Raw genomic sequence first — 11943 nt, forward strand, 5'->3', positions numbered from 1 at the left:
GAGCCTACAACCACCTCCTTGGAATAAAAAGAAACACATAGAATTCACTATTTCTTCTTACATTAAAATCACTCCCTCCTACATTCACATCATTGCTGTCAGAAACATCTTCATTTTCCACACCTAAGGGGCTATGGAAAAAAACAAGCATTTCTGCTAAAAATAAACTCCCCCCCCCCCCCCAAGCTGTATTTATTCAGATCCATTTTCCTCTAAAATGTAGGACTATTTAAATTTTAATTTCATCACATACCTACATAATTGCAGCACTGGCAAACAAACAAAAATTGCAGTCACTGGGAAGCAGGAGCAATGCAAAACATAGATGCAAAATGATCTCGTTTCAAAACATTTCCCCACAGGGGAGCTAAACCTTTCACTGAAATGTCCACATTTGGATGGTGACAAAACCATCTCTTCTTCAAACACATTTTGCCTCGGAAATGTTCCTGCTCTGTGTGACATACAACAAACCCCCTCTCACTCACTGGGTGGGGTTGGACATTTCTAAGTGAAAAATCCTTTATCATGGAATGGTTTGGGTTGGAAGGGACCCTGAAGTTCATCTCATCCCACCCCCTGCCATGGGCAGTGACACCTCTCACCAGTCCAGGTTGTTCCAGCCTGGCCTTGGACTCTCCAGGGATGGGGCAGCCACAGCTTCCCTGGGCAACCTGTGCCAGGGCCCAGGAATTCCTTCCCAATGTCCCATCCAACCCTCTGGCAGTGGGGAGCCATTCCCTGTGTCCTGTCACTCCCAGGCCCTTGCAAATAGTCTCCCTCCACCTTTCTTGGAGCTCCTTCAGGTCCTGGAAGGAGCAGTTAGGTCACCCCAAACCTAAAGCAGTGAGGGGGGAAAAAAGTGTCATCCTGGTTGTGTATTTTTTTTCAAAGCTGGTAAAAGTTCTTGCCTGCCATAGATGCTCAGGGCAGCACTCCAGAGCCATCCCAGCAGCAGGATGGAGAATCCCCTGATGGAGTGAGGAACACCCCTCTGTTCACCCAAGCAGCTCTGGGTACAATTTGGCACCCAAACCCTCAGTCTGGTCACCCATGTCCATAAATTCCAGCTCCTCTGGGTAAATCTGGCCAAGCTCCCGCATCCAAAGACACCATTTTTGTGCCATAAGGGTCAGCAATTTTGATCTTTTTGAATTCACTCGAGGGTTGGGCTCCATGTGGTCCCTCCCAGGCCAGAACACCCCATGAAACCCAAGCAGTGCCCTCAAGGGAAGAGCTGCTTGGGAGATTCCTGTCCTGCCACTGCTCCCTTCCAAAGACACCCCTGCCTGGGGCAGGAACAGGGTATAACCCTCAGTGCATTGATCAGCAGGGACAAAAAGGCTGCAATGGGTTTGAACAAGGGGGGAAAATAAAAAAAAAAAAGGGGAGTGAGGGGAGCTGGAGAGGCAGGATTAATTTTAGAACTAACGAGCTGCAGGTTGCACAGTCACAAAGCGGAGGCTGGAATGCACTTCTGCAGAGTTTGTAAAGACTCATTTAATTTCTATAGAAACTGAGCAGCAAACAGGTAATTTTCTCTGCAAAGTGCTTCTATCACCTCTGTGATGCTCAGCAAGGGAAATGTATTTCCCTCGTGTCTTCTCAACCCCCCTGTTATTTTCATTATAAATTTAATTAAGCTCTTCTGGAGAGCGTTCCATGACATACGAGCTGAGTTTTGGGTTTCTGCCGGAGTGAGGACAGAAAGGAGCTGCTGAATTATGTGGCAATTTGGATTTCTTTTTGCTGTGTAAATATTTCAAACGATATTAAGCAGTGGAGACATTTGCTGAATCAATACAGCTGAAGCTGAGGGAAAGAGCTGCACAGAAAGGTCTGAGAATCCAGAGCCCAGAGCTGCCATTTGTGGGACATCAAGAGCAGGTAGATCAGGTAAATCAGCTCTCAGACCAAAGCTTCCAGTGCAGCCACGAATCCAGAAGAACATCCCACTCTGCTGGGAATTGGCATTTAAGGATCCTCCCTGGGTCAGAGCACAGCCTCACAGTCCTTGGGAGAGCATTTGCTTGCTGTGCCTGCCTTAACTCCAAGGTGTCATTATTCCAGGGGGGATTCCAGGTGTCCCCTTGGTTTCCCTCGGGGGTGGTTACCCAGCAACACGTGCTGTGCTCCCACAGTCCAGGAGAACAAACCCGAATGGGACATGTCACCAAATTCCCTGGCTACCCTCCTGCCCATTTCCTGCAGTTAGAGACACCACTGGATAGAATTTATCAAATCATGAGAATCTCAGTGTCCCAAGTTACACAAATTATGCCGAAGACAGATTTGTTGTAATTATAATTTATGGCACCACGCAGCTGCAGGATGTTGAGGGCTGGACAAAAACATCAAGAATAACCCCCAAACCATCCTTACTGAATACCAAAGCATTTAATACCTGTCCCTGCTGACCATTCAGGAGGGGTTCTGGCAGTTTAAATTTTTCAACTTCACTCCCCAAGAGAAGGGAGAAGTCAGTCCTTCAGCCTTATCTCCCCCCACACCCCCAAGAGATTAAAGGGGCTGAAATAAACCCCAGAGGTTCCTGTCACAGATTTGAGCCCTTGAGAGCACACACTGAGGAAAGGAAACAAGCAAAAAAAGGGAAAGAAACAAGGAAAAGCAAACAAAAAAGGAAAACCAACCAACCAACTCAAACAAAACAAAAAACCCGAAAACAAACAAAACCCCCAAACAAACAAAACCCCCAAACAAACAAAAAGAAAACCAAACAAAACCCAAGAAAGCCAAACAAAAAAAAAAAAAAAAAAGAAAACTAAACAAAATGAAAGATGGAAAACCACTCCCTTGATTTAGTTCAGTTACACTGAGGCTTTCAGTTATCTAAAAATCTAAGGAAATAACTAAAACATCAGAAAACGTGTGCAAAGGTTTTGCCTTTTCCACTCTCCTGGGACACAGAACCATCAGGGACAGAGGACAGGAGCCACAGCCCCGTTATCTGCATGACACAGGCACTAAACCCACGCTGGATGTCAGCTCCTGTCAGCACAGAGCAGCAGAACAGGGACTGGATCATCTCAGAGCTCAGCAAGGACCAGCTCCAGTCGTTCCATCGCAGGATTTTTCCCTGACTGATGAGAGCTGGAAAACCCACCCAGATCCCTGGGAGAGACCAGGGTGGGTCCTGAGAGCCACCTTGGCATTTAGTCTTCAGTTAGGAGCCTTCCCTCAATTCCTTGGGCACCAACTCCATGCCAAAGGTGGGATTATCCCTCCTGCCCTGGGCTGCAGCTGAGGAGTGAGGAAAGCACTGGCAGCAGAGCAGTGCCCTCAAAGCACTGAAGGGATGGAGTGGCATTATCCTGGAATTCCTTTTCTCTGTGCTGCATCCATTTAAATACTCTCCACTAGGGATTTTTTTTTCCTTCCTTGCTTTATTTAATTCTTGTTACAAAAATGAGATGTCAGCGACCTGACTCATTGCTGTGCCATATGTTTGGTGTCTATTTGCAGCAGCAGGTGAGAATCTCATGATTCAATTCCTGCCTGTGCCAAGGTCATTTTAACACCAATTTTCTCTGTAGGAAAACATGGAATAAAAGCAATGAAATCCATGGAAGACATGTATATGTGCTGTGCACAGCTTCAGCACTGCCCATATCAACAGGGACTACACATACCCCTTTCCATCCCTGCACAGCAAGTATTAAACAGGAAAGCATTGCCTAAAGCCAACATCACCAAGGCAAAATGTTCTACAAGCTTGGCCAGACCCTGGAAAATAACTTGTCAGCTTCCTTCTGCAGCTTCATTTTTCTTTTACTCTTTACTGTTCATGCTTAGAAACTTCCCTTTAAAAAGGAGAGTAATCACCAGGTGACAGGACAAGGGGCTTTAAGGAATAGCACCTGACACTGGGAGACTCAAGTCACAAATGCCAGGGCTGATGAATTTACAGATCTGTCCTTCCTGGAACGAGTCTGGGTCTCGCAACCTTCGCGTCGTTCGCCAGAGTCCTGCTCCCCGCTTTGCTCAGCACCGAGTCCTTGCCCTGGAGCAGGGTGATGATGTTTTCCCTCTGGTGCCTGACCGCCAGCTGCAGGGCCGTGCAGCCGGTGATGTCCTCCACGTCCAGCAGAGCCCCGGCCTTGATCAGGGTCTTGACGATGGCCATGTTGCCCTTGAGCACGGCGAGGTGCAGGGGCGTCCAGCCCACCTTGTTCCTGGCGTTGACGTCGGCCCCGCACTCCAGGAGGTTGATGACGGTGAGGAAGGAGCCCCTGAGGACGGCGAAGTGCAGGGGGGCCCAGCCCGACCCCTCGGGCACGTCGGGGTCCGCCCCTCCCCGCAGCAGCTCGCTGACCACGGGCTCGTCGCCGTAGCGGGTGGCCAAGTGCAGGGGGGTCCAGTCCATGCTGCCCCGGGCGCTGAGCCGGGCGCGGCTGCGCCGCAGCAGCCGGATGATCTCCACGTGCCCTTTGAAGGAGGCCAAGTGCAGGGGGGTCCAGCCCTTGTCCGTCCTCAGCTCCACGTTGGCCCCGTGCTTGATGAGCTTCTCGCAGATGAGCAGCTTGCCCCTGACGGCCGCCAGGTGCAGGGCGCTGTAGTGGTTCTGGTCCAGGCTGTTCACGCAGGTCCCGTTCTTCAGCAGGTAGTGCACCACCCTGAACTTGCCCCTCTCCACGGCCACGTGCAGGGGGGTCCTGTGGTTCTTCTGCTTCCTCTCCAGGTCGGCCCCTTGGCTGGCCAGCAGCTTCACCAGCCCCACGTGGCCGAAGCAGGCCGCCACGTGCAGGGCGGTCTTCCCGTCCCCCTCCTGGGTGTTGGAGTCGGCCTGGCGGGACAGCAGCACCCGCGCCACGTTCTCGAAGTTGTTCTGTGCCGCCAGGTGCAGGGGGGTCCACCCGTCCTGCTCCTGGGCGTCCACTCGGGCCTGGTGGTCCAGCAGCAGCCGGACGATCCTGTCGTCCCCGCTCTGGGCGGCGAAGTGCAGGGGTGTCCAGCCGTCCTCGTCGGGCACGTTGGGGTCGGCGCCGTGCTCGATGAGGACGGAGCAGATCTCTGGCAGCCTCTTCTGCACGGCCATGATGAGCGGGGTGTAGCCACAGCCCACCTGGCTGTTCACGTTGGCTTTGCAGCCCAGGAGGAACTTCACCTTCTCCACGTTGCCCTGGATCACCATGAGGTGGAGGAGGGTGAGCCCGTTCTCGTGGACCCTGCAGATCTCCTCGGACAGGATCTCCTCCGGGCTTTCAGCCTCGCTGTAGGGAGGTGGGAGAGGAACCTCCTGGTTATCTGTTTCTAAAGGCAGGGAGACAAAACAGGAGAAAAAAAGAGTAAAACCCAGTGAAAGTGCTCGGTGGGAGGGAGAGCCTGTGACTCTTCCTAGAGTGGAATGAAACAAAGGCATTTCAGAGACAGGGAGTATGGAATGAGGCCAGTCCACTTCTCTGCAGCCTCTCAGAGGGCAGTGGGACATTTGGCCTCTCCCTCATGGGAATTGGATCTGCTCTTTCCTGTAGAGTTCATTTTCCTTAACTTAAAGCATCACCCACATGGAAAACTTTATGAGCCACATCCTCCTACAAAAAATAGACAGTTTTGGTAGGCTTCCCCTTCTTTATTTTTCAATCATAAAGAAAGTGCCCTACTTACCACCACTCCTGGTGTCTCGGGGGAAGGTGAACTCTTCTTTGTCACTCTCATTTTCAGGAAGGAAAAAGAAAAAGCCATAAGATAAAGGTGCTCGATTGCATTCTGTGGTGTCTGCACACAGTTCTTGGCTACTGCTCTAGAGTTCTGTGTCATCATTCGAGTTTTATCATTTTCATTATTGATTATCACTGTATTATCATTTTCACCCAACCCTGTTACTGCACCCAAAACTCAGCTGGGCAAATCAGGACACAACAGGAATGTGGGAGCTTGAAAATGATCTCTGGCCATCAATGAGCTGCTCCTCCTCTTCCTCCTTTGCTCCCAAACAAACATATACTCTGTTTCCTTACTGCATCAGGTGCCTGTGGCAGCATCACAAAGTCATTCCTTTGTTTTTAGGGACCCCCAACCCTCCCCACCTCTTCAACCCTCTGTGCTCTGGTCTCTTGTTTCTTGCTGACTGCACAGCTTGGCAAAACCTCTAAATGCCAACACTTCTCAACCCCTGTTTCTCCCTCTGTAAAGCTGAGTTCTAGACACAGTTCCACTCTGGTAGGGAGGATAAAACTGCACGTTTCTCATTCCCTTAAATGAATTACAAGTGCACAACCTGTGCAAACACACTGAGCAAAGGTGCTGAAGTGTCCTTGTCAGATGAGAAAGGAAACACTCTCAGCACAGGGAGAGGACTCCGTGGGATTTCCTGAGTGGCCCTGGGAAGTTCTCCTCACCTGCTGGTTCCCAGAGATGGCAGGTTTGTGGGACATCTTCCTGACCAGGCGCTCGTTCTCCGGGTCCACCACCAGGCTCTGTATCAGTGCCAGCAGCATGTCTGTCTCCACAGGGATATCTGCCAGGGCAAAGCTCTGTCAGCTCTGCAGCCTGCCCAGGGGCTCAGATCCCAGGCAGGACACAAGTCTTCCACGTGGGAAGAAAGGGGAAAAAGGATACAGGGGATGCCTGACAGCACGTGGGCAGCAGGCAGTTAAATCTCGGAGGCGTCACTGGGGAAGTGACACACGAGCTTGTTAATCCCTGCAGCTGGTTTTTGGGTTACCCAGTCACATTCCCACCTGAAAAGCTTGGCCTTTGCTTGGGGTCTTGGTCCCAGCACCTCTTCATCAAGTCCACCATCTGCTGGCACTCCCCGGGCCAGTCGTCGCTGATGAGCTCCAGCCCCGGCCTCTTCCCCGCGGCCACCTTGACGATGATGGCCATCATGTTGGCTCCTGCAACAGAACAGCACACCCGGGGCTTTTCCTCTGTGAGGGCGGCTGCAGTGAACACTTCCCAACTGCAGAGCCAGGGAGAAGGGCTCATATTTACCTGCATAGGGTTTCTTCTGCATCAGCACCTCCCAGATGACGATCCCGAAGCTGCGGGCAAGGGGAGATGGTGAGCAGCCCCTCCCATGGGCACAGAAAATGCACTTATTGCTTTTACCCTCTTGAGAAATGGGGAAATTAGGGAAGAGGGTTTTCAGGATGGAAGGATTTCACCCCCCAGGCCAAAGGGATCAGGTCTTATGGTTCTATCTCACTGATGCCCCAGTGAAAGGGTTGGTGTAGTGAATCAGTGACTTAGAGCCTTTCCTGTGAAACTTGGGCTCTCAGTGAGCCCAAGTTTCTCTTTTTTCATTTTATTCACATTGGGTTTTAGGGGCCTTGACTACTGCAAGTTCATGGGGCCATGCAAATCCTCCTTTGCTTCTTGCCTTGGGTGACTGTGGGGTGTAGAGGCCAAGGAGACAAGAAATTTCCAGACATTTATATGTAGCTTGTGTAAATATGCTTCAAAGCTCTTTGCCCCAAAGGGAAAAAAATCACATTGAAATCTCTTCTCCATCTGTTACTGACCACAGTGAAGCTGGATCCTGAAGCAGACAAGCAATATTACAGTTGTTTTAAAAGCAAAATGAACCCAAGCAGTGACTGCTCTGAAAGAGCAGACACCGTGTGTTCTGGGCTCTAATCTGACTCATTTTTATAATAACTTCCAGTAACCAAACAGGGCGTGATGGCACCTGAGGCAACACAGTCAGCAGCTCACATGGGGTGGGTGCTGCTGGTCAGGGATGATGATTTTCCACAGAAAATCCCCCTCCCTCTCAGTCTCCAGCACTGAGGGTGAGGGCACCCCGTCACTCCCAGGCTGTTCCCCACGTTATAAACCAGGATTTAAACAGACTGAGGCAGTGTGCAGCCCCTCTGGCTCTGTGGGAGGGCTCAGGGAGCTCCCTGTGTGCCCTCTGGCAGCCCTTACCTGTACACATCGTATTTGATTCCCGGGGGTTTGCTGTTCTGCAGGAACATTTCGGGGGGGATGTAGCTCAAAGTGCCCCTCAGAGCAGAGCTCTCGATGTACTGCATTCTGCTGGATTGCTCCATCCACTTGGAAAGCCCAAAGTCTGAGATCTGCAAGCACAAGCAGTGAGAGCCTTTCCCCTGGAATGCTCACCCCTCATCCCTCCTCCTGTTAGCTGGGACATGGCCCCCTCCCTCAGGATCGGGGACAGGGGCAGGGTCCAGGCACTGAAACTCGATAAAACCCTGTTAAACTGCACTCAGTCCCTGCCACTGGGTCCAGCAGAGCAGCCTTTCCTCCTGGGCTGGAGCCTTAAATTCCCAGCTCTGGCACAGATTCCCGGGATGACCTCGAGATTATCATGTAATTTGTTTACCAGTTGCTTCTTGTAAGCCCCACTGGCCAATTTTTCATGGAGTGTTCCTGAAGAACTCGACATACCAGGATTCTGCGCCTGTTTGGCAAAAATAACCCTTCCCTTGTTGGAGAAAGAACCTGTCCCTTCAAACAGCCAGTGAGGTCATACCTTGACGTGCATATTCCCATCCAGGAGAACGTTCCCTGGTTTGAGATCCAAGTGCAGCAAAGGGGGTGTCATGCTATGCAGGAAGTTCATAGCCAAGCCCATCTCGTGGATAACCCGGAATTTGAGCTGCCAAGACATTTTGTGAGTGGGCAGAATTTTCTCCAAGGACCCCCTGGCCATATATTCCATCACTATCCCCAGAGGGCTGTTGCAGACCCCATAGATGGTGACAATATGCTGGAATTTGATTTTCTCCATCTTGGTTGCCTCCTCCATGAGACAGTTCATGCTGGTCCTGGAAAAGTGAAAATAAAAAATAAAATAGAAAGTGGAACCCAGAAGTTGCCTCAGTTGATTCCCAGGCTCAGGAACTCTGCAGCAGCTCAGTGAGATCCAGCCTTTCCCAGCAGCCCTGCCCACTCCTAAAAGATCCATCTCAATCTGCCCCTTGAATTCATGACAATGCAACCACATCAGGGGGTGGAACTGGAGGGTCTTTAAGGTCCCTTCCAACCCAGACCTTTCTGGGGTTCTATGCAATTCCCAAGGGATATTTCCTGGCACCAGGAGCGGGCAGAGCTCGGTGACCCGCGGTGTCCCCAGGCCATGCCCTGCCCTACCTGTGCCTCCACCTCTGCCTGCAGCCTCCTGGCCCTGAGCAGGGTGAATGTGGTCCCAGAGGGAGCCCAGACACGCCCATCCCTCACTGCCAGCCCTGCTGCACCCAGGGCAGACCTGTTCCACTGCAGCTTTGCATCTCCCAACCTGCTCGACGGGTCGGGGTGCCCAGAGCACTCTGAGAGCAGCCAGGCAGCAAAGGGCCAGGGCTGCCTCTAAAAAGCACACCCTGGGAATGAGTCTGAGCCTCCAACAGCACCGTGCCAGGCCACTAATGGAGCTGAGATGGTTCAGCCAAGCAAATCCCTCTGCCAGGCTCCCTCTGGCAGCTCCCCACAGTGACACGTTACCTGGGTGTGGAGGAGTGTCAGGGATCTCACAAAAATGGACACAGGCAGAAGTAAAACTGATTAATTAGACTCTCCCCCCCACCAAAAAAAAAAAAAAAGGATTACAAAATACAAGTGTGATATCTGCAGAGCATAAGCAGTGCAAACTGAGGACAGTCACTGCTCAGGCTGACCCAGCTCAGTCGTTGTCACTAATAAGAAATCATAGTAGGGGGAGATTTTTAGGCAGGCAGCACATTCCCAGCTTGAATGGAAGAAAATTTTAAATTAAACTACTTCATCAGTGGAGTTGTTTTTCCATCAGTTCTGCCTGTACTACGTGTGTTATCAGCAGTGATTACCTGGTTCTGCTCCATCTCCAGCCCCAAGGTGGGTCAGCAGAAGAGTCTCCGCAGGTGAGAGACAGAGCAAAAAGCAAAGTGAAGGTGCAGGTGCCCCAGTGAGAGCAAAGAGCAGGTCTGGAGGCTCCAGCAAGTGAGGGAGCAGAGCTTTGGGAGCCCAGCAAAACCAGCTGTAAATTTTCTATCCCTCAGCTTTAAACCTGGTGTTTTAATGACTGATTTAGTTTAACAGACACACATCAGTCCCAATGTCCAGTGAAAGCTGCAAACAAGTGATCAGGCTGCTCTTACCCACAGGCCCACCTTTAAGGTGCCTTTCAGCCTCAGATTCCAGCCCCAACTGTTCTGATTAACCCCATTCTCTGTGTTCCTTCCCCCTTGCACATCCACACCTCAGCCAGGAGGAGAGGCAGAACTCCAGACCACCAGCGCTTTTTCCACTCCCTTTGGGTACCAAAAACTTGGCTTCCCAAGGAGAAGCAGCCCCATGAACCTTTCCCTCAGAGTTTTAGCCCCCAAGCACTGCAGGCAGCTCGGGGGGACAGTGTGAGCTGAGAGGGGAGCGCAGGGTTACCTGTCCATGCCGGAGTCCTGCAGCAGGTACGGGGAGCATTTCACAGCATAAACTGTCCTCCACCTCCTGTGCTTCACCTGGTACACGTGCCCAAAGCCTCCACTGGCCACTTTCACCCAGTCATCCTCGAAATCCTCCCTGTTGAAGACGGTCAGGCTGCCCAGCTGCCGCTCCCTCTGCGCAGTCATGGCACAAGAGGCAGCCTGGCTCTCTGCCTCCTGCCTGGCTGCTGTCAGAGGGGGAGAAAGGAGCTCCTCCTGCTCCTGCCCTGCTTGGGGAGTCAGCCCAGGTGAGCCCTGGGACCTGCTGCCAGGAGGAGGATCCTGCCTGTCACTCCCATTTATCATGCAGAGCAGCTGCATGGCCTGACTCCAGGAATGTGTCTGCTGTTCCCTAAAGCTGCCCTGCTCTCTCCTGTCCAGCACTCTGTGGGAAAGTGCTCCAAGAACACGAGATGGAAAGTGGTGCAAACAATCCCTTTGCAACTGCACTGGGCTGAGGGTGGGAATCCTCACCTGGGCCATCAGCACAAGGGAAAGGGAGGCAGGAAAGGGAAGGAAGGGGGAAATCCATGAGGCTCCTGTGCAGCAGGATGAAGAAGGGAAAAACACTCCAGAAAGATAAAGAACAGAGAAAAAACCCAGAACTAGAATGTGGTGAACAGGAGACCATGAGCCTGAGAAAATGCTTCAACAGAAACACAGGAACTGTGGTGGCCCAGAGCAGTTCCCTTGGGGATAAACCTGCTCTTGGGTGCCTGTGAGGGGTGTTTGGAGGGATGAGGAACACTGGTCTGAGCAGTTCAACCATCCCCCCGTGAGCAGCAGGCACAGCACACATCCCTTGGCTGCAGCAGGGATTGATGGCACTGTCTGGGCTGTGCTCACAGGGATTGATGGCATTGTCTGGGCAGTGCTCACAGCTCTGCAGTGACCCAGCTCTCCCTGCAGGTGAGGCAGCATCAAATACAACGTGGGGCAGATTTCCTCGGCTCTACTGCAATACAAAGAACAATTACTACTTCCGCAGGGCAACTGTCTAATTGTCATGGAGTTCTGACCTGGAACTTTTAGCTCTGTGCCAGATCTTGAAGACATTCTTGCAAGGAGACTGAGCCAGGGGGAAGTGTGAGCTATTTTCCTGTTACACTCACTGCAAGGCTTTAGGGAAAGAAGGAAAAGGTAAAAAGGCAGCCAGGCTCTGCAGCCTTTCAGGGAGAAAAAACCCCCAAACACTAGAAGGTGATTGTTGCCAGTTCCCTGCCACGCCCCAAGCTGTGATGCTTCTGGCCCAAGTCCTGCCCTGGCCACCCCCACTCCCACCTGCTGGCACTCACCTGCCAGTGCAGTTTTGGAGCTGAGGACAAGCACAGTGGGACTCCATTTCCCTCAGGTTGAGGCACAGGCAAGACAAACACTTACTGCAACGCTCAGTTTTATTACAGAGAGTTCAGGAGAAGGTGAGGGAGTAGGGGAACACAGTCCATGGCTGCAGAGGGGTGCCCATTTTTGGGCAAACAGCTCCGACCTCAGACACATTCCAGGGTCAGCTTTAATGGCATTACAATACCCAAGTGGGGCTGTCATGCTGACCATTTACACC

At 51.8% G+C, this 11943-nt stretch overlaps 1 protein-coding gene across 2 annotated transcripts; it reads right to left on the reverse strand.

The window, feature by feature from the left end:
• Positions 1–3261: 3261 nt before the first annotated feature.
• On the reverse strand, positions 3262–10559 carry ANKK1 (ankyrin repeat and kinase domain containing 1). 2 transcript variants are annotated; one of them, XM_027655791.1, is made up of 8 exons: positions 10342–10559; positions 8459–8753; positions 7891–8042; positions 6955–7004; positions 6702–6857; positions 6360–6478; positions 5626–5671; positions 3262–5271 (listed from the first exon to the last, which is right to left on the reverse strand). In XM_027655791.1, the coding sequence occupies exons 1-8, from the start codon at positions 10527–10529 to the stop codon at positions 3923–3925; spliced, it is 2355 nt and encodes a 784-aa protein (XP_027511592.1). In that variant the 5' UTR covers positions 10530–10559; the 3' UTR covers positions 3262–3922. The 2 variants fall into 2 exon arrangements, with proteins under 2 accessions (XP_027511592.1, XP_027511593.1); XM_027655792.1 differs by lacking the exon at positions 10342–10559 and adding an exon at positions 9768–9812.
• Positions 10560–11943: the final 1384 nt, after the last annotated feature.

The sequence above is a fragment of the Corapipo altera genome, unplaced genomic scaffold (assembly GCF_003945725.1).
Source record: "Corapipo altera isolate COAL_440 unplaced genomic scaffold, ASM394572v1 71, whole genome shotgun sequence".
NCBI lineage: Eukaryota > Metazoa > Chordata > Aves > Passeriformes > Pipridae > Corapipo > Corapipo altera.